Source organism: Macaca nemestrina, chromosome 20 (genome assembly GCF_043159975.1).
Source record: "Macaca nemestrina isolate mMacNem1 chromosome 20, mMacNem.hap1, whole genome shotgun sequence".
Taxonomy (NCBI): Eukaryota; Metazoa; Chordata; class Mammalia; order Primates; family Cercopithecidae; genus Macaca; species Macaca nemestrina.
This window is the reverse complement of record NC_092144.1, coordinates 50440595-50463115: the sequence shown is the minus strand read 5'-3', so window position 1 is coordinate 50463115 and position 22521 is coordinate 50440595. Positions and strand designations below refer to the sequence as shown.

At 52.3% G+C, this 22521-nt stretch overlaps 1 protein-coding gene across 5 annotated transcripts in view; it reads right to left on the bottom strand.

Annotated features, from left to right (window-relative positions):
* The window catches only part of LOC105495304 (AXL receptor tyrosine kinase), a 45606-nt gene extending 26429 nt beyond the window's left edge, over positions 1 to 19177 (bottom strand). For 2 of the 5 annotated variants that reach the window (XM_011764683.2, XM_011764685.3), the window contains exons 1-6: positions 18657 to 19177; positions 17290 to 17512; positions 16902 to 17002; positions 16106 to 16282; positions 6400 to 6480; positions 6149 to 6264 (exon numbers count right to left, since the gene is read on the bottom strand). In XM_011764683.2, the coding sequence (XP_011762985.1) occupies positions 6149 to 6264; positions 6400 to 6480; positions 16106 to 16282; positions 16902 to 17002; positions 17290 to 17512; positions 18657 to 18741 (783 nt within the window). In that variant the 5' untranslated portion in view covers positions 18742 to 19177. Of the gene's footprint in view, positions 1 to 6148; positions 6265 to 6399; positions 6481 to 16105; positions 16283 to 16901; positions 17003 to 17289; positions 17513 to 17829; positions 17852 to 18385; positions 18548 to 18656 lie in introns of those variants that run through there. The other 3 variants (XM_011764684.3, XM_071086897.1, XM_071086896.1) reach the window with 3 other exon arrangements.
* Positions 19178 to 22521: the final 3344 nt, after the last annotated feature.

The window sequence follows — 22521 nt, the reverse complement described above, 5'->3', positions numbered from 1 at the left end:
CTGTTTCTTCCAAAAATATAAAAAATTAGCCAGGTGTGGTGGTGCTCGCCTGTAATCCCAGCTACTCAGGAGGCTGAGATAGGAGAATCACTTGAACCTGGGAGGCAGAGGTTGCAGTGAGCTGAGATCACATCACTGCACTCCAGCCTGGGTAACAGAGCAAGACTCTGTCTCAAATAATAATAATAATAATAATAATAATAATAATAATAATAGCATGATATTGTGAGATTCCATTTATATGACGTTATACTACAGGCAAAAGCATGGTTCTAGAAGCAGAAGTGTGGTCATCTCTGGGGCCTGAGGGAGCCTTGTTGGGGACTGGAAGGGTCTATGTCTTGATTTGGACGGTGGTTACATGGTGAATATGTGTATTACACAATCTCAAGGGTGTCCAATCTTTTGACTTTCCTGGACCATAGTGGAAGAAGAATTGTCTTGGGCCATACATAAAATACACTAACACTAATGATAGCTGATGAGTTTAAAAAAAAAAATTCACAAACAAATCTCATAATGTTTTAAGAAAGTTTATGAATGTGTGTTGGGCCTCATTCAAAGTCATCCTGGGCCACATGTGTTAGACGACCTTGATCTAGATGTAGACTGAAGATTATGCATGTCATATGTCTCATTTCTTTTTTTTTCTTTACTTTTTTTTTTTGGAGATGGAGTATTGCTCTGTTGCCCAGGCTGGAGTGCAGTGGCGAGGTCTTGGCTCACTGCAACCTCCATCTTCCAGGTTCAAGCAATTCTCCTGCCTCGGCCTCCCAAGTAGCTGGGACTACAGGCACCACCACGCCCAACTAATTGCTGTATTTTCAGTAGAGACAGGGTTTCACCATGTTGGTCAGGCTGGTCTTAAACTCCCGACTTCAGGCAATCCGCCCACCTCAGCCTCTCAAAGTGCTGGGATTGCAGGTGTGAGCCACCATGCCTGGCCTATGAGTCTCATTTCATCACCCGAGCTGGAGTGCAGTGGCATGATCTCGGCTCACTGCAGTCTCCACCTCCCCCAGGTTCAGGCAATTCTCGTGCCTCGGCCTCCCAAATAGATGGGATTACAGGCGTGAGCCACCACGTTTGGCTAATTTTTTTTATTTTTTTTTTATTTTTTAGACGGAGTCTTGCTCTGTCACTCAGGGTGGAGTGCAGTGGCACGATCTCAGCTCACTGCAACCTCCACCTCCCAGGCTCAAGCAATTCTCCTGCTTCAGCCTCTCGAGTAGCTGGGGCTACAGTAATGCACCACTATGCCTGGCTAACTTTTTTGTATTTTTAGTAGAGACGAGGTTTCACCATGTTGGTCAGGCTGGTCTCAAACTCCTGATCTTAAGTGATCTGCTGCCTCGGCCTCCCAAAGGGGCTGGGATTACAGGTGTGAGACACCACACCCGGCTTTTTTTGCATTCTGTGTAGAAAAAGCGTTTCACCATGTTGCCGAGGCTGGTCTCAAACTCCTGACCTCAGGTAATCCACCCGCCTCAACCTCCCAAAGTGCTGGGATTACAGGCGTGAGCCACTGTGCCTGTCATGTCATATATTATCTTAATTAAAAAAGAAAAACATGTCCAACATTTACTGAGTGCCATTCTTAGCCCTTGACAAATCTGAATTCATTTGGCCTTCACATCAACCCTGTTGTCCTGTGGTAAGTATTATGCTTATTCCCACTGTAGAGATGACAACACTGAGGCCCAGAGAGATGGAATCACTTGCTCAAGGTCATCCGTTTGTCAGTGATGAAGCTGGGACCTGAACCCCATCCTGTCCCCATAGTCTTCACTCTACTGGCGGTAAGAATATCAGTAATGGTAACAATACCTCTTGTCTGTGCACAGAGGCAGTTTAGCCTAGTGCTGAGGAGCACGGGTGCTGGATCTGGGGCTCAAATCCAGGCTCTACCATTCCCTAGCTGTGTGCCTCAGTCTTCTCATCTGTAAAATGGGATGACAGTGGCTCCCTACCTCATGGGGTTGACTGAATTGGGGCATATAAGCATTTAGAAGACTGCTTGTGCTTACGGAGTGGCATTTATTATTTTATTTATCTATTTATTTATTTATTTATTTATTTATTTATTTATTTGAGATGGAGTTTCGCTCTTGTTGCCCAGGCTGGAGTGCAATGGCGTGATCTCAGCTCACTGCAACCTCCGCCTCCCAGGTTCAAGTGATTCTCCTGCCTCAGCCTCCTGAGTAGCTAGGATTACAGGCGTGCACCACCACGCCCGGCTAATTCTGTATTTTTAGTAGAGACAGGGTTTCTCCATGTTGGTCAGGCTGGTCTCAAATTCCCAACCTCAGATGATCTGCCCGCCTCAGCCTCCCAAAGTGCTGGGATTACAGGCATGAGCCACCACGCCTGGCCTGACACTTATTTTATGTGTGTTTCCTGGTAACAAGTGTCAAGCTCTGCATAGCAGCACAAGTTCCCATACCTATTCTGCCCCAGGAATGGCACACTCAGGGTGGAGGGGGCCACCGCTGGTGTACACATCTGTATAGCCCTGCCACATGGAACCACAAAACCCCCATAACCACACAACTCACAGCCACGCACCTCAGGAATGCTGCAGCCAAGGACTTCCCCTTCACCCTGGAGACCCCAGCCATATAGCCACACAGTATGTCAGGAAGGAGTTTACTGCCACAGGGTGTGGGATCTAAAGCCAGATTCCTTGGATCTAAGTCCTGGGTTGGATGCTGTTTGCTGTGTGATCTAGAGTGAGTGTCTTAACTTCTCTGAGTCTCAGTGTCTGTCTCTGGAAAATGGGCATCACAGTTCCTACTTGTCAGGGTATAAGGTTTAATGACATGATGCATATAAACTGCTTTGCACGTTATAATTATCAACAGCTAACATTTGTTTTCTTTCTTTCTTTCTTTTTTTTAGGCAGGGTCTCACTCTGTCACACAAGCTGGAGTGCAGTGGTGCAATGACAGCCCCACCTAATTTTTTAATTATTTGGAGAGATGGGGTTTCACCATGTTGGCCAGGCAGGTCTCAAACTCCTAGGCTCAAACGATCCACCTGCCTCGGCCTCCCAAAGGGCTGGTATTACAGGTGTGAGCCATGGCACCCGGCCTAGCAAACATTTCTTGAGTGCCAAATATGTACCAAGCTCCCTGTCAAGCACATTCCTGGATGAACTCATTGACTTTGCACTACCACCCTATGGGGTCCATTTCTTTTCTCATCCCCATTGTACAGACAGGGAAGCCAAGGCCCAGAGAGGTTCAGCAACTTGCCCAAAGTCACACAGCCCCCATGGGGGGAGATGACACCACCACAAGACCTGGGGAGGACTGGGGGCAAATGGTGGGTACAAGGAGGGGGTGAGGCTGTCACCATGCCTGCTCTCTGACCCACAGTGACAAACAGGAAGAGGAACCTCTACCAGGACAGAGGGGAGATGGGTACAGACAGTTGGTCTCCCCGTGCCTGCTCCCACTTCTCTTTTCCCTGGGACGGCTGTGACCCTCCCACTGGAACTCTTCAGCCCTAGCCCGTGTGCAGCAGGAAGTGAGACCTGGAGAGGGAAGAGGACACACTTCTGCTTTCCTGGGAACACTTGGTGGATGTGGGCAGGGGTGCAGCTGATGCCTGACCTGGCATTTGAGGTCTCCCAAATCTGGCTGGCCTCTGGGATTGAATCTCAACTTAGGCTTTCTAGCCCCGGGGAGGGGTGGAGGGTAGGGAAAGGTCACTTCCCCTCTCTGGGCCTCAGTTCCTTACCTTGAAAAAGGGAAGATTAATAGCCACTATTTTTTTTTTTTTTTTCTGAGACTGAGTCTCACTCTGTCACCCAGGCTGGAGAGCAGACGTTCAATCATGCCTCACTGCAGTCCTGACTGTCAGGCTCAGGTGATTGTCCCACTTCCGCCTCCCGAGTAGCTGGGACTACAGGTGCGTGCCACCATGCTCAGCTAAATTTTTTGAATTTTTTGTACAGACATGCCTCAGCCCCATGAAGTTCTGGGATTACAGGCGTGAGCTATCATGCCCAGCCAACAGTCACTATTTTCTAGGTTTAAAATGACAAGCAGATGGGGTTGTGCTCAGGGCATGTAAGTATAAGACAATTCCTGTTTAATCAAGCACTGACTCTAAACATTTTCTCAGGGCCCGGCATGGTGGCTCACGCCTGTAATCCCAGCACTTTGGGAGGTCGAGGTGGGCGGATCACTTGAGGTCAGGAGTTCGAGACCAGCCTGGCCAACATGGCGAAACCTTGTCTCTACTAAAAATATAAAAATTAGCTGGGCATGGTAGCGGGCACCTGTAAGCTAGCTACTCAGGAGACTGAGGCAGGAGAATTGCTTGAACCCAGGAGGCTGAGCTTGCAATAAGCTGTGATCATGTCACAGCACTCCAGTCTGGGTGACAGAGTGAGACTCTGTCTCAAAAAAAAAAAAAAGAAAAGAAAAGAAAAGAAAAAACAAAAAACAGTTTATAAGGAGGTTAGGAGCATGACATGGGTTTGCTATGACCTTGGACAAGCTGGTTAACCACTCTGAGCCTTAGTTTCTTAATCTGGAAAATGGGTGTATCCATAGACCCTCCTTCACAAACACAAGAGGAGGTGTGCGTAAAACTTTAATGCAAGGCCTGGTGCACAGCGGACACTCAGTAGAAGTTGGTCATTCTTCATTACTGTCATCTACCACCATAGGCACTGTCCACCCCCTATCTCCAACATTCTAATCTCAGAGAACTTCAGACCAGAATTCAGCCTTATATTTACAGATCTGTGAGTTTGGTTTTGGTTTTTTTCTTTCTGTCTTTTTTTTTTTTTTTTGAGACGGAAGTTCGCTCTTGTTACCCAAGCTGGAGTGCAATGGCACGATCTCGGCTCACTGCAACCTCTGCCTCCCAGGTTCAAGTGATTCTCCTGCCTCAGCCTCCCGAGTAGCTGGGATTACAGGTGTGTGCCACCACACCTGGCTAATTTTTTGTATTTTTAGTAGAAATGGGGTTTCACCATGTTAGCCAGGCTGGTCTCGAACTCCTGACCTCAGGTGATCCACCCGCCTTGGCCTCCCAAAGTGCTGGGGTTATAGGTGTAAGCCACCACAGCTGGCCTGGTTTTAGTTTTCTTACTCTAGGAGGAACTTGAGGGCAGAGTCTGGGTCTAGCTCATCTGGGTTGTAATATATCCTTCTAGCAAATATTCCCTACTGTATGTCTGGTCCTGTGCTGGGCAAGAATGAGGAGGCAGTGGTGACTGGGACAGCTCCAGCCCTGCCCATCAGAGCTTACATTGCAGTAGGGGACAGACCCATCCCTGGACAGTGACCACACAGAGTAGCCAGGGCTGGGATGGGAGAAGTGGAGGGTTCTGGGTACCCAGTGGTGACAGAAATGGCTCCAGATCCTGCTGTCTCAGGGCTCCCACTCTGGCTAGAGTTAATATCACTAATACTGAAAATAATTTAGACAGCTGATCATTTTCATTTTGTTAAATTTGTTTTTTGGTTTTAAGACAGAGTCTCGCTCTGTCACCCAGGCTGGAGAGCAGTGGCATGATCTTGGCTCACTGCAACCTCCGCTCACTGCAACCTCCGCCTCCCAGCTTCAAACAATTCTCCTGTCTCATCCCCCTGAGTAGCTGGGACTACAAGCCCATGCCACCAGGCCCAGCTCATTTTTGTATTTTTAGTAGAGATGCGGTTTCGCTATGTTGGCCAGGCCAGTCTCGAACTCCTGACCTCAAATGATCCGTACACCTCGGCCTCCCAAAGTGCTGGGATTATAGGCATGAGCCACTGTGTCTGGCCAATTTTGTTAAGTTTGTTTCCTATGTTCGATATACCATTTTAAGTTGGTAATTTGCATTCACTCATTGAATTCAATTCACTCATTGAATTTTCACACTAAGCATTCCGGGTAGGCACTACCATTATGTCCAATTTGTAGACGAGAGAACTGAGTCCCAGAGAGATTAAGCCTCCTACTCAAGCTCACACAGTCAGAAGATGGTGGAGCTAGGATTCGAACCCAGGACATCTGGCTTAACCCCCCCAGGCTCTACTGCTTCTCAACAGTGGCGGAGAAGTGGTGGATTCCCAGGGAGAGGATGAGGGTTGTGGATGTGGGTGGAAGGAGGCCTGAGACTGAAATGAACCAAGTTTGGGCGTCTCACCTGCAGGGTGCAGTGGGTCAGGGGGTAGATGCCGCTCAGGCCTGGAGTCCAAGCCACCTCCAGCTCCGTGGGTTGGCGGGAGACCAGATGGAGGTTACGGGGCTGCTGGGGGAGCACTGTGGACAAACAGGAGGGATTGACCCTGGGGAGCCTTTGCTCAAAGCTCCCTACCCTGCTCTCTGCCCCCACTCTGACCCCAGACCCAAGCCCTACCCTCTGATGCCCAGCTCCCCACCTCCCAACCCTGTCACCTGTGATGGTGGCCGTGCGGGATGTGGTGACCCCCTTGGCGTTATGGGCTTCGCAGGAGAAAGAGGATGTCTTGTTCAGCCCTAGGGAGTCACATGAGGGAAGGGCCCAGTATCAGAGAGGGGCAGGAAGGGCTCCCGGGCCATGCCGGGCCACTCCTACCACGGTCAGTGCAGCCCACACAGGCACTTGCCTGAAGGGAGAATTAGTGGAGTTGAGGGCAATGAGTTAGGAACACAGCCTCCATCCCCAAACGCAAGGATGGCTTGGCTTCAGCCCTAACCTCCCGCCACACAGACACACATAGTACAGACACACACAGCCACACACAGGCACAGGCACACACGTTCTCACACACATTCTTACACCTCAGAGACACACTTATACACACACAGACATATACTCACACAGCCACACACAGGCACACACACTCATACACACACATAGACACACACAGACACACACAAAGACACACAAGCACACACAGGCACACACACTCATACACACACATAGACACACACAGACACACACAAAGACACACAACCACACACAGGCACAGGCACACACTTACACCCCAGATAGACACACACTCATACACACACATAGACACACACAGACACACACAAAGACACACAACCACACACAGGCACAGGCACACACACTCTTACACCCCAGATAGACACACACTCATACACACACATAGATACATATGCTCACACAGACACACACACAGCCACACACAGGCACACACACACATTCTTACACCCCAGATAGAGACACATACTCACAGACACACATATAAACACACATGCTCACACACATGCACAGCCACAGAGACACAGCCATACACACACACACAGTCTGTCTCACACACACAGATTCTTACACCTAGATACATACTCATATATACATATATAGACACACAGAAACACACATGCTCGTATATATGGACATAGACACATATATACATACACATAGACACACAAAAGCATACACAGACACACACACACAGGAGACACACAAACATGCACACACATACACAAACACAGGCACCCTAACTCACAGGGTCACACGTATGGGCACACACACCTGCTAGACACACTTAAGGAAACCGGCCCATGGCTGTGCACCAATGGAGACGTGTCTGTTCATCTCTAGGCTCGCCTCCTACCAACCCCTCTCCCGCTCTCCCCGTCACACGCTCTGCTCCGGCCACACTGGCCTCCAGGGTCTCTGGAACGAATACATGAAGCATGTTTCCACCCCGAGAACTGTGCACTGTTCCCTGTGCTCAAAACAGTCTTCCACAAATGTCCACGTGACTCGCACCCTCTTCTTTCATTTTTGTTCCTCAACAACACCTCTCAGTCCGCTGGGGCTGGCCACCCTGTTAATATTGGAGCTTGGCCATGCGTGGTGGCTCATGACTGTAATCCCAGCACTTTGGGAGGCCGAGTCAGGAGGATCGCTTGAGGCCAGGAGTTAGAGACCAGCCTGGGCAACATGGTGAGACCCCATCTCTACTAAAAAGAGAAAAATTAGCCAGGTGTGGTGGTGCACACCTGTAGTCCCAGCTACTTGGGAGGCTGAGGTGGGGGGACTACCTGTGCCCAGGGAGGTGGAGGCTGCAGTGAGCTGTGATCGTGCCACTGCACTCCAATCTGGGTGACAAAGTGTGGCCCTGTCTCAAAAAAATTAAAAATAATAAAATGAAATATAAAGGCTGGGCACAGTGGCTCGCGCCTGTAATCCCAGTCTTGGGAGGCCGAGGCAGGTGGATCGCCTAAGGTCAGAAGTTGGAGACCAGCCTGGCCAACATAGTGAAACCTCGTCTCTACTAAAAATACAAAAAATTAGCTGGGCGTAGTGGCAGGCCCCTGTAATCCCAGCTACTCAGGAGGTTGAGACAGGAGAATTGGTTGAACCCAGGAGGCAAAGGCTGCAGTGAGCTGAGATCACGCCATTGCACTCCAGTCTGGGCAACAAGAGCGAAACTCTGTCTAAAAAAAAAAAAAAAGAAAAAGAATAAAATAAAATAAAATAAATAAATAAAAAATAAAATAAAATTGGAGGTAACTGGAGCTTCCCCTGCAAATCTACCCCCTTCTCGCTTTACTTTTCCTCTTTGGTTCTTTTCATAGCCCAGCATACTTTACCTGTTACCCAGGTACCTTGTCCATTGTCAGTTTCCCCCACTAGAATGTCAGCTCCAGGAGGGCAGGGGTTGTGTCTGTTTCGTCCCCTGCTGTGTCAGGATGGTCTGGCACACAATAGATGTGCCATAAATGCGTGTTGAACGAGTGAGTGAATGTGCGTTCAGCTGTGTACTTATGAGTATCCCTGGGCATAGGTGCAGAAATGTGAGTGTGTGTAATTCCACAGGGGAGTTCATGTATTGTGTCTTGACTGTTTTTTTCTTTTCTTTTCTTTTCTTTTTTGAGAGTCTCGTTCTGTCACCCAGGCTAGAGTGCAGTGGGATAATCTTGGCTCACGGCAACCTCCGCCTCCCGGGTTCAAGTGATTCTCCTGCCTCAGCCTTCTGAATAGCTGGGATTACAGGAGCGCGCCACCACACCCGGCTAATTTTTGTGTTTTTTAGTAGAGATAGGGTTTCACCATGTCGGCCAGGCTGGTCTCAAACTCCTGACCTCAAGTGATCTGTCCGCGTCACCCTCACAAAGTGCTGGGATTACAGGCATGAGCCACCATGCCCGGCCTTGAGTAACTGTTTTTGAGTGAAGGTAGATTGCCTTCACTCCCTAATGTGGTGGTGGTGGCGGCGTTGGTATCACAGGCATGCACACACAGAAGCACATACAAGTACAGAGACAAACACAAGAGACACAGACCTGCAAGCACACATAGGTACCCAACACACACCGCTATACAACATGCATCAGTCCCCCTTTATCCGAAGTTTCACTTTTTGAGGTTTCAGTTACTCTTAGTCTAAAAATATTCAATGGAAAATTCCAGCTATAACTCCTAAGTTTTTTTTTTTGTTTTTTTTTTTTGTTTTTTTTTTGAGAGGGAGTCTCGCGCTGTCGCCCGGGCTGGAGTGCAGTGGCCGGATCTCAGCTCACTGCAAGCTCCGCCTCCCGGGTTCCCGCCATTCTCCTGCCTCAGCCTCCCGAGTAGCTGGGACTACAGGCGCCCGCCACCTCGCCCGGCTATTTTTTGTATTTTTTAGTAGAGACGGGGTTTCACTGCGTTAGCCAGGATGGTCTCGATCTCCTGACCTCGTGATCCGCCCGTCTCGGCCTCCCAAAGTGCTGGGATTACAGGCTTGAGCCACCGCGCCCGGCGTTTTTTTGTATTTTTTAGTAGAGACGGGGTTTCACCGTGTTAGCCGGGATTGTCTCTCGATCTCCTGGCCTCGTGATCCGCCCGTCTCGGCCTCCCAAAGTGCTGGGATTACAGGCTTGAGCCACCGCGCCCGGCCAACTCCTAAGTTTTAAATTGCACGCCGTTCTGTGTACTGTGATGAAACCTCATGCCATCCCACTCTGGTTGGCCTGGAACATGAATCCCCCATTTGTCCAGCATCTCAGTGCTATAGCTGATACCTGTCTGTGGGTCACTTAGCTATCAGATCGACTGTCCTGGTATTGCAGTGCTGGTGTTCAAGAAACTCTTATTTTTCTAAATAATGGCCTGGCCGGGTGCTGTGGCTCACGCCTGCAATCCCAGCACTTTGGGAGGCCGAGGTGGTGGATCACTTGAGGTTAGAAGTTTAATACAAGCCTGGGCAACATAGTGAAATCCCCATCTCTACTAAAAATACAAAAAAAAAAAAAAAAAAAAAAAAAAAAATCAGCCAGGCATAGTGGCGGATGCCTGTAATCCCAGCTATTCGGGAGGCTGAGGCACGATAATCACTAAAACCCGGGTGGCGGAGGTTGCAGTGAGCCAAGATCCAGCCTAGGTGACAGACAAAGACTTTGTCTTAAAAAAAAAAAAAAAAAAAAAAAGCCCCATTGTGCAAAATAATGATGGCTGCAATTCGGATAGGCCAAAGAGAAGCCTTAAAGTGCTTCCTCTTAAGTGAAAAGGTGAAAGTTCTCCACTTAGAAAAAGAGAATCAATGGCCGGGCGCAGTGGCTCACGCCTGTAATGCCAGCACTTTGGGAGGCCGAGGTGGGTGGATCACAATGAGTTTGAGACGAGCCTGACCAACATGGTGAAACCCTGTCTCTACTAAAAATACAAAAATTAGCCAGGTATGGAGGTGCACACCTGTAATCTCAGCTACTTAGGAGGCTAAGGCAGGAGAATTGCTTGGACCCGGGAGGTGGAGGTTGCAGTGAGTGGAGATCGCACCATTGCACTCCAGCCTGGGCAACAGCAGCTAAACTCCGTCTCAAAAAAAAAAAAAAAAAAAAAGATAATCACGTACACTGAGGTAGGTAAGATCTACAGTAAGAAAACAATCTATCTGCGAAATTGTGAAGGAAAAAGAAAGTTATGCATAGTATACATAGGGCTTAGTATTATTCATTGTTTCAGGCTTTTGCGGGGGTCTTAGAGAATGTATCCTGGTGAATAAGGGGAACCCCTCAACACAGATACACATAGAAACATAGTCAGCCCCCCAACACACACACACACACACACACACACAATGTCTGTGCTAGGGTGTAAGAAGGATCAAGTTTTTCGTTTTGTTTTTTGAGAGAGGGTCTTGCTCTGTCACCCAGGCTGGAGTGCAGTGGCACAATCACGGCTCACTGCAGCCTTGATTTTCAGGGCTCAAGCGATTCTCCTGTCTCATCCTCCCGAGTGGCTGGGACTACAGGAGGCCACCACACTTCGCTAACTTTTAAATTTTTTTGTAGAGAAGAGGGGAGTCTCACTATGTTGCCCAGACTTTTCTCAAACTTCTGGCCCCAAGCGATCCTCGCGCCTCGGCCTCCCAAACTGTTGGAATTGCAGGCTGAGCCACTCCGTGCCTGGACCCGGGACCAAGTCTTGTAAGTGCAACTGCAGTTCTCCGTGTTGTTTACGCGTGTGCCTGTGCATCTGCGTCTGTGTTTCTGAGACGGTATGTTTGTGATCCTGCGTGTATCTGTGGATGGCATGTATGTGCGTATGTTGAGTATCTGTGTGCGTGTCTCTCGTGTTTCCTCCGTGCGTGTACGCCTGTGTTCCCACCGCGTTCGCAAGGGAGGCTCTCCATCCGCAGACACAAAGTTTCCTTTTCTCCATCAGCGGAGGGAGTGGAATGGGGCAAAGTCTGCAGAGGCCGGAAGCGGGTGGGTAGGGGAGCTCCTCAGTCGCCGCTTCCTAGGTGGCCGTTCCCAGCCAAGGTCAGGTGCCCGCTCCCACAGCCCCCGCGCCCCGAAGGCCCCGCGCCCGCAGCCCCCGCGCCGCCAGGAGGAGAAACAGTACAGTCCTGGGCTGGCGGCCCGAGAGGGGGCGGGGAGCCTGGGTCGGGTCCAGCCACCTGGCACGTGGGGCCCCGCCAGGGTCAGCGCGCGGGAGCTGGCGCCGCCGGCCGGAGAAGCCCTGGGGCGGGAGGTGGGTTCTGGAGCCGGGTCCCGTTCCGACCGCAGCATTCCTGCCCCCGCGTGAGTCACCGGGGGCACCTCCCCACCCCAGCGCTTCCGGCCGGCTTCGGGGGCGCGGAGCCAGAGCCGGGATACCCCTTCCCAGGCCCCAACGGCCGCACCTTGAGTGAAGGGGACAGGAGGAACTGGGACCCCTTCCCTTCCAGAATTCTCTTGCTTTACCGCAGGAGGACAGGAGCAGGCCGACTCCAGATGTGCTTTCCAGATGTCCTGACCATCCCCCCCCAACCCCTGCTCTCCGCCCCAGCTTTTCCAGAGAATGAGAGGGATGGAAGGAGGAGGGGCACGCCCTGAGTCAGATAGAGGGACAGAAGCACACAAACGGACAAAATTCCTTCACACAGCAACCCCCCCAACACACTCACAATGACTCACACTTAAACACACAGGGGCTGTTATTAGCACAGAAAACGCAGCACTTGGTAAGTTAACAGCACACAGATATGCAAGGGCTGATGTCACAAACACAGTGACACAAAAACACCGTGACTCACACATATACACACGGACTGACACTGATGTACGTTCATAAAGAGACATGTATGCATACAAGCCAACGTGGGACAAACACATCAACACAAACAAATCAATTTGTACACAGTCGCACGTGTACAAATTGATTACAAACACCTAGCAGCGCAACATACATCTAGGCTGATGCCAACACACACACAAAACTAAATGTCCCTGTATATTGAGAGACACACACCACACAACAGCATACATGGAGTTGAGGTGGACAGATGCACACTAGGACACAATGAACGGTTATGGTGACCTGCTCAGACACAGACACACTGATACGTACCAATACATAGCCTTTATCTATGCCATAAGATGGAGCTGGATGCACCCAGGTTTCATGTTCACCGAGACACAGACTGATACAAAAACACATTTGCGCTGGGTGCAGTGGCTCACGCCTGTAATCCCAGTACTTTGGAAGGCCAAGGCCGGTGGATCACTTGAGGTCAGAAGTTCGAGACTAGTCTGGCCAACAGGGTGAAACCCTGTCTCTACTAAAAATACAAAAATAAGCTGGGCGTGCCTGTAATCCCAGCTACTCAGGAGGCTGAGGCAGGAGAATTGCTTGAACCCGGGAGGCGGAAGTTACAGTAAGCCAAGCTCGTGTCACTGCACTCCAGCATGGGTGACAGAGTGCGACTCTGTCTCAAAAAAAAAAAAAAAAAAAAAACCAAAAAACAAAGAAACACAGTTTCGTAGATGCGCAGGCCTGATGCAGACACAAGGATGGAGACACTGCCATGGACACATAGATTGACACAGACACACATGTATACGCTGGCTGGTAAGCATCCTTGGGTCATGTACTCAGAGGCAGCAGGGGCCAGTGCACACACAGGGAGACCAGAGAGAAGCAGAGAGGGCTGTTGCACACACACACACAGATCTGTGACGACAGTCATACACCAACGTGCCTTACCCTGTGACATATACACACATGCCACAGACACATCTATGGACACACACAGAAAGCTGGTAAGAGGCTGAGGGTTGAGTGCAGTGGCTCACGCCTGTAAATCCCAACACTTTGGGAGGCCGAGGTGGGGGGATTACTTGAGGCCAGGAGTTCAAGACCAGCCGGGGTAACATGGCAAGACCCCGTCTCTACCAAAAAATATAAAAATTATCCAGGTATGGTGGCGCATGCCTGTAGTCCCAGCTGCTTGAGGGGTGGGTGGGTGCTGAGGTAGGAGGATTGCTTGAGCCCAGGAGGTGGAGGCTACAGTGAGCCATGATCACAGTACTGCACTCCAGCCTGGGTTACATAGCGAGAGCTTGTCTTGAAAAAAAATAAGGGAAAAAAAAAAAGCTGGTAAGAAACACAAGTTATCCATGGATACATGCTGATTCTGCAAGGGAACAGAAGCTCTCACTAGGACACGCTCACACCCATAGCTGCACACCTGTGGGCTGACGCTACCACCTGCATACAGAGAGGTGTGCAGCATAGCCCCAAACCCACTACCCTCCATGCACACTTTACTTTCATACAGTGAGTCTCAGCTGTGAACACACAAACACAAAAATGAGGGACAGACACAGGCTGACACTGGTATACTCAGTCATGCACACATACACAGACACCCATACACGGGCAACCCCTAAGAAACGTATAGAGAGAGACATACTATGAAGATGCAAACACACACTGGGACAGAACCCAAGTTGAAGGAAATACACTTAGTCACACACACACACACACACACACCACACACAGGACATCCGTAGAAGCCCACCCTCGCCAAGGCACACGCTCACACAGAGGTTGTGCTGACGGACACACTAACACTCAGATCCAGAACACACGGATATCCAGACACCCCACCACACCACACAGACATGCACAGACCCTCACACCTGTGCAGCCCCCATTTCTCTCCCTTCCCTCCCCTTCTTATGGGACCTGCCAGGCTGACTCATGCCCCATCCCCAACCCTGGTCCCTACTCAGGCACTCGAGCCATGGGCCTGAGTCACTCCTCTGGGGTCAGCATGCTCACCAGGTCTTCCTTGCAACTCAGGGTCCCAGGAATGCTAAGAATGTGAGCTCCTCCCTCCACCCTGGAGACCCCCAGCCAGGAGGCCCCTCCTCATTCCAGCAGAGAGAGGCAGCAGGTTGGGAGTGTGGGAAGCTGATGCCCTCAAGGCTGTAGCCTCCTTCCCCTATGGAGCCTCTGCCATCTGCTCCTCAGTCTTTCCTCCTTCAGTAGGGAGAACCCCCTGAGTCCAGGGTCCCCCAGTAATGCCTCCGACCACTGTGTAACCCTGAGCTCCGTCCTGCCTTGTCTGCATGGTGCAGAAGGGAACGGTCACCAAGAAGGAGAGGGTTTCTGTCACTCAAACTTCCCTGTCCTGTCTTTTGTTTGGTTTGGTTTTTTGTTTTGAGACAGAGTCTTGCTCTGTCACCCAGGCTGGAGCGCAGTGGTGCGATCTCGGCTCACTGCAACCTCCACCTCCTGGGTTCAAGCGATTCTCCTGCCTCAGCCTCCCAAGTAGCTGGGACTACAGATGCCTGTCACCACGCCTGGCTGATTTTTGTATTTTTGGTAAAGATGGGGTTTTACCATGTTGGCCAGGCTGGTTTCAAACTCCTGGCCTCAAGTGATCCACCTGCCTCAGCCTCCCAAAGTGCTGGAATTACAGGCGTGAGCCACCATGCCCGGCCTCTCTGTCCTGTCTATGTACAACTTGGGTCACTGTGGCCTGTCCCTTCCAGTGTCTTTCTGTCTCTCTCTGTCTCCCACTTTTTTTTGTTTTGTTTTATTTTGAGACGGAGTCTTGCTCTGTCACCCAGGCTGGAGTGCAATGGCGAGATCTGGGCTCACTGCAAGCTCCGCCTCCCGGGTTCACACCATTCTCCTGCCTCAGCCTCCCAAGTAGCTGGGACTACAGGCACCTGTCACCACGCCCGGCTAATTTTTTTGTATTTTTAGTAGAGACGGGGTTTCACCGTGTTAGCCAGGATGGTCTTGATCTCCTGACCTCATGATCTGCCCGCCTCAGCCTCCCAAAGTGCTGGGATTACAGGAGTGAGCCACTGCGCCCGGCCTCTGTCTCCCACTTTCTTCCTGTTCTCTCTTCTTTGGGTTCAGTTTCCCCAGTGGGGACCGGGCTGGACATCCTCCCTTTGACCGAGGTCAGCAGGGCTTGTTAGGGCAGGAGGTGGGCCGGTTGTGGAGGGAGGCGGAGGAGAGGAGGGCACAGTTGATTCTGGTGCCCTGCTTGGGTCACGGGCTGACAAAGGGGCACCAGGCCCACACACACTCAGGCCATGGAACAGCTCAGAGGGAACCCAGGACAAAGAATTCTATTCAGAGAGAGGCTGGGGTGAATGGAGGGAGAGAGAAGCAGAGAGACAGAGAAAGAGACACATACAGAGAGAGACAGAAGGACACACACACCGAGAGACAGAAAGACCGAAAAAGGCATTCGGAGAGAAACAAGGTTTAAGTAGAGACAGAGAGGCAGAGACAAACTCAGAGGGAGAAACAGAGAGACAGACAGTGAGGGACAGAAGGACAGTCAGACACCCACGCAGAGGTAGCAATGCTCTCTTGCTCCTGACTCCAGCCCTGCCCGGCCCCCTGTGCAGAGCTGACCCACATCCCCGGACTCACCTGGAACATGCAGGTTGCGCTGGGGACCATGACCTGGAGCTGTGGCCAGGGGGACAGCATCCTGGAGCCAGAGTAGGTCCACGGGCTCTGGGGGTCCCTGGGCTTGGCAGCTCAGGTTGAAGGGGGTGTTGGCGGCCACAGTCCTGTCCTCAGGCTCCTCCAGGAAGTAAGGCAAGCCTGTGGGGGTGGGCAGTGGCAGAGGCTGGGGTCCCTCTGAGCCCCCAAGATGTCTGACCCACACTAGGATGCTGTAGGCTTTGGGCAGCAAACTCACCCTGCATTGACCTGCCTGTATCTGATCCCCCGAGGGCACCTGAGCCATACCCAACACACGTGACTCCAATATATGATTCCTCCCATGTCAGACCCCCCAAGATAGCTGAGCTCCTCATGTCTCTCTTCCAGAATGTCTGACAGCTCATCGTCATCTCACTCTACAGATGAGAAAAATGACACCACTGGGATCGTGGGGAGAGGGGTACGTTGCGTGCCTCTGATGCCTTATCTGATGCCCAGAATGGCGTCCTGTGACCTGATCGTGTCTGATGCCTAGGACATCCACCCACCCCCAGGAAGTCTTTTCACCCAGAGCATATAATCCCCCAGCCCTGGCCCCGTAACTTATATGGACTCCCAGCTTCTTGACCCCCCAAAACTCTGACATTCTTACTGTATGTCGCCTATGGTCATCCCAAATCCTCCAGCACCCTTTGACCCCTCAGGATTCCTGACTTCCCGCAACTTGTGAGTGCCACACATCCTCTGACCCCTCAGGACCCCTGACCCCAGAGCTCACCCTCCAGCCCTACGTAGCCAGGCTGGGACACGAAGTTCTGATGTCCCAGAAACACCAAACACTGGTACTGTCCCGCGTCGGAAAGCTGTAGGGAGGCGATTCTGACAGGGCAAGAGGAGAGACAGAGAGGTTTGGGGTCAGAGTTGGACACTGGGAGGGGGTCTGTCAGAACGGAAAGAGGGTGTCCAGCCTGGAAGCTCGTGACAACCAAGAAGTAGCTCCTATTATTAACTCATTTTGCAGAAGAGGAAAACGAAACCTAGAGGTTCCATCACACACTCCAAGCCGCACAGCTGACAAGTGGTCGAGCTGGGGTTCCCACCCAGGTGGGCTTTCTGCCCCCTGCGTGACGGAGGTGAGGGTGGGATTTGGGGATATGGCCACACACCTGAGCTGGCTGACCACTATCCAGTCATCCTGCTCATCTTCACCCAGGGGCACCTGGGTCTGGGTGCTGTCCGCGAGCTCCAGGATCTGTCCGTCCCGAAGCCAGTGTACCTCGGGGGGCTCTCCCTGAACCTGGAGCTGACACCGAAGGGTGCCTGTGAGTCCCCGGGCACCTGTGATATTCCCTGGGTTACCCACGAAAGGACTTTCTTCAGCCTGTGTGCCTGCAGGGGCGATGGGAAGAGTTAGCTTAGGAACCCCCCAGCTCCTTCTGGCCCTCAGTTCCACCCTGTCCCTGCCTGCCCACCGGCCGCCAGGACCCCGCCAGGCCCTTAGGCCCACATAGTTGCAGAGTGACCTCAGAGCAGGGTGGAGGGCGGAGGCTCTGAGGGGAGGATGGGAGTCCTCCCAGGGGACTGGGATCCAGCGTCCATCCCATCGGGAAGGAGGCTCGGGATCTGGCAGCCTCCCACGCCCTGCACTGCCTGGCAGGGCCAGCCCCTGCCCCCTCCGTCCTCTCTTAGGTCTCTAGAGACTTAACAGATCATGCTGGTGCTGGTGGATGGAGGGGAAGAATCAGGGGTCGGGGGAGGGAGATAAGGGTGGTGGAGGAGAGAGATAAGGGTGGCGGAGGAGTGAGAAGCCAAAGAAAGTCAGGCAGGGGAGACGAGACAGAGAGGAGCAGAGATACAAGGAGTGACAGAAAAAAATGAAGAAACAGCCCTCAAGAGAGAAGACAAGGTGGGGGCGAATGGGGGATACAGTCACAGAGGGAGGCTGAGAAGAGAGACTTAGAGAGCAGGGAGAGAGAGAGGCAGAGACTGTGAGAGAGAGAAACAGAGACCCACAGAGATAACAGAGCTGGAGGCAGAGACAGAGAGACGAAGTGAGAGCCTCCTCCCCAGAGATGGCGTGGACTGGTGGGGTAGGGACAAGTTGGAGGGGGGTGTTGGCAGGGAGAAGGGTTTCCCCCAGGGCTCCAGAGCCCTCCTCATCCCGCCGCCTGACTCGGTCCACTTGGGAAAGATTTCTTCCTTCTTGGCAACCCCCAGCTCAGCCCCTCTTCCCATGGCCCCCTTCTCAGGTCCAGCCCCCACCCCTGCCCTCAGCTTCTCCTTGTCTGTCTGTCTCTCTGGGTCCTCTCTTCCGTCCCCCCTGCCCTTCAGTTCCTCTCTCTGTCTTTCTCTCCCTCTGCCGCACTTGGTGTCTCTGAATCTGTCTCCTTCTCTTGAAGTCCCTTTTCTGTGGTCCCAGGGAAACTCCCTAAGCCAGCCCAGCACCCCCCACACCTGCCATCATCCCCCACCTCCTACCCCTGCCCCAGCCCCTCCGAGGGGGTCCCTGCCCCAAGGAGCCCCCATCACTCACCCCTGGGGGCCATGCACACCCAGCCGCACAGCGCCAAGCACCAGGCCAGCGGGACCCTGCCCATCCTGGGGCACCGCCACGCCATGGGTGCCAAACTTTCCTCAGAAGTTGTTGGGCTCCCAGCAGGGGAGGGGGCAGGGCCGGGCTGTCCCCGGCCCTCCCCCCAGCTCCGGGCTCTCTGGATTTGGCACTGCCTGCCTGGCACAGCGGCAGGGGAGGCCCTCGCCACCACCGGCTCTGCTCAGCAGCCGCCTTCTCAGCACCCCTGCCTCTTTCTCTCACTCCCAGACTTGGGCAAACCCTTTCTCCGCCCCTGGCTCCCCCTTTGCCTCCGCCCACCAGGGCCAGAGCCCAGGGGCCACCTGGACAGTCAGGGGTTAACTCAAGAGAGGAGAGGATCAGCCCTTTCTTAAAGGGGCCAGGGAGGGAGCTGAGGAGGGGGAAGGGGACCCTAGTGGCTGTGCCCCCAGTCCTGGGCCAGTGAGGCCGTGTCTCTCTATCCGGGCTCTGGGCGCTGTCCCTCTGGGCTCTGTGTCTGGTAAACATTCCTCCAGAACTCCACTCCCCTCTCAGCTCAGGCCGTGACGCCCCTCTCCCCGCCTCCACCCCCAGCCCAGCCCCAGCCAGGCCTCCTTGGCCCTTCACTCCCCCTCACTCTCACGGCTCCTCGGACAAGGACACACACACACACACACTCTTAGACGTCATTGACACGCAGAGGCTAGGACAAGCAGAGACACGCAGAGAGACCCAGACGGGCAGGGGCATGCTACTGGCCCACAGACACACAGACAAGCCGGGCCAGGAGCTCAATTCCTGGAGAAACCTCAGAGACAGGAGGACACTACTGGGTGGGCGTCCATGGGGGACACTTACTTAGGGAGACACAGATCTTCAGACACGCCAAAACCTGCGTGGACGCCTAAATGAGACACCAATATACAGGCGACACGGAAGGGGACCCAAGTTGGAATCCCAGTGCTACCACTAACTGTGGGCTACTGGCAAGTGACTGGCCTCCTGAGCCTCAGTTTGTCCATCTGTAAAATGGGAATAAGAATAGTTGTTGGCCGGCAGTAACTCACTCCTGTAATCTCAGCACTTTGGGAGGCCAAGGTGGGAGGATCACTTAAGCCCAGGAGTTTGAGACCAGACTGGTCAATGCAGCGAGACCCCCATCTCTACAAGAAGTTTAAAAATTAAAACTTGAGGCCGGGCGCGGTGGCTCAAGCCTATAATCCTAGCACTTTGGGAGGCCGAGATGGGCGGATCACGAGGTCAGGAGATCGAGACCATCCTGGCTAACATGGTAAAACCCCCGCTCTACTAAAAAATACAAAAAAAAAACCTAGCCGGGCGAGGTGGCGGGCACCTGTAGTCCCAGCTACTCGGGAGGCTGAGGCAGGAGAAAGGCGCGAACCCGGGAGGCGGAGCTTGCAGTGAGCGGAGATCTGGCCACTGCACTCCAGCCTGGGTGACAGAGCAAGACTCCGTCTCAAAAAAAATAAAAATAAAAAAATAAAATAAATAAAAAAATTAAAATAAATAAATACATAAATAAAAATTAAAACTTAACTGGATATCATGGCATGTGCGTGTGGTCCCAGCTACTAGGGAGGCTGGAGTGAGAGGAACACTTGAGTCCAAGAGATCGAGGCTGCAGCGAGCCCTGATCATTCCACTGCTCTCTCCTTCTGGTGGGATTGTGTATCCTGGTTGGTGCAGACCTGCTGCCTACGTATCGGCTCTGCTGCACCTCCATTTCTCTGCCCTGTGTGTTTGGCATGTGGAGGGCTCTGCATGTCCGGACGTCTGTGAGGAGGAGGCTGGGCATCTATCCCTCTGCTCTTGGCCACCTCTGTTTGGGTACTGGTATCCCTATGGTGCATCATAAAGTCCTATCTGTTTGACCTCCTGATGTCTCTTCGGCCTGCCCCTTGCCAGCACCCCTAGTCTGATCCTCCCTTCTCCTGCCTCTATATTCTCACTCCTTTCTCCCATTTAGCAACCAGAGGACTGTTTCGGAAAGTCAAATCCTACCCCGTCCCTTCTCTGCTTGCCCATGGCCTCCTGCTGCCCACAGGGCAAGCTCCCAGCTCCTTGTCACTGGCCACTTAGGGCCCTTCACCATTGTCTCCCTGGGCTGTGTCTTTTTTTTTTTTTTTTTTTTTTTGAGACAGAGTCTCGCTCTGTTGCCCAGGCTGGAGTGCAGTGGCTTGATCTTGGCTCACTGCAACCTCCACCTCCTGGGTTCAAGTGATCCACCTCAGCTTCCTGAGTAGCTGGTATTACAGGCGTGCACCACCACCCCAGGTTAATTTTTGTATTTTTAGTAGAGACGGGGTTTCACCATGTTGGCCAGGCTGGTCTGGGACCTCAGGTGATCTGCCTGCTTCGGCCTCCCAAAGGGCTGGGATTACAGGCGCCAGCCATGGGCTGCTGGCTTCTGTTGCTCCTTCGAACCTGTCTCCCACTCGACAGTCAGAAGGCTTCTTTCCAATCTCAAACCAAACCCTTTCCCACCTCTGCCCCAAACCTTTCAGCAAAACCCTAAACTCCTTATGTTTCTGTGACCCTCCCCTCACCTCCCCAGGCTTCTCTCACTTTCTCACCCAAAGGACCCCCTCAGAGGCCTTGGAGCAACCTCCTGCAGCACTTTGTCCCCAACTCTATCTTCCCTTCTCCATCACATCACTGCCTGGCCCCCACAGCCCAATCTAGGGTCCTTGTGTTGTTCCCTCCCCAACACGCTGTCCCTTTCCTTGGTAACACTTTGCCTGGGTTGTCACTATATATTTATTGGCATGATTATGTGTCTCACATCTGTCTCCTCCCACTGGTCTGTGGGCTCTGCGGGACAGGGACTGCTTATATTTTGGGCACTGTTGCATCTTCGCCACTGTTGCCATAAAGGGGACAATTCCTTATTGTGGCTTTTTAATTTTTTTTTTCTTGAGACGGAGTCTCACTCTGTCGCCCAGGCTGGAGTGCAGTGGCTATATCTCAGCTGACTGCAAACTCCACTTTCCAGTTCAAGCACTCTGTCATCTCGCTGTGTCGTCTTGCTCTGTCATCCAGACTGGAATGCAGTGGCACCATCATAGTTTGCTGAAGCCTCAAATTCCTGGGCTCACGCGATCCTCCTGCCTCAGCCTCCCCGAGTAGCCAAGACTATGTGTGCAAGCACACCTGGCTAATTTTAAAAAACTGTTTTAGGGGCCAGACGCGGCGGCTCTCATGCCTGTAATCCCAGCACTTTGGGAGGCTAAGGCGGGCGGATCACGAGGTCAGGAGATCAAGACCAGTCTGGCTAACACAGTGAAACCCCATCTCTATTAAAAATACAAAAAATTGGCTGGGCGCGGTGGCTCACGCCTGTAATCCCAGCACTTTGGGAGGCTGAGGCGGGCGGATCACAAGGTCAGGAGATCGAGACCATCCTGGCTAACACAGTGAAACCCCGTCTCTACTAAACATACAAAAAAATTAGCCGGGCGTGGTGGCCGGCACCTGTAGTCCCAGCTACTCGGGAGGCTGAGGCAGGAGAATGGCGTGAACCCGGGAGGCGGAGCTTGCAGTGAGCCAAGATCGCGCCACTGCACTCCAGCCTGGGCGACAGAGCGAAACTCCGTCTCAGAAAAAAAAAAAAAAAATACAAAAAATTAGCCAGGCATTGTGGCGGGTGCCTGTAATCCCAGCTACTCCAGAGACTGAGGCAGGAGAATGGCGGGAACCCGGGGGGCGGAGCTTGCAGTGAGCTGAGATTGCGCCGCTACACTCCAGCCTGGGTGACAGAGCCAGACTCCATCTCTAAATAAATAAATAAATAAATAAATAAAATAACAACAACAACAACAAAACTGTT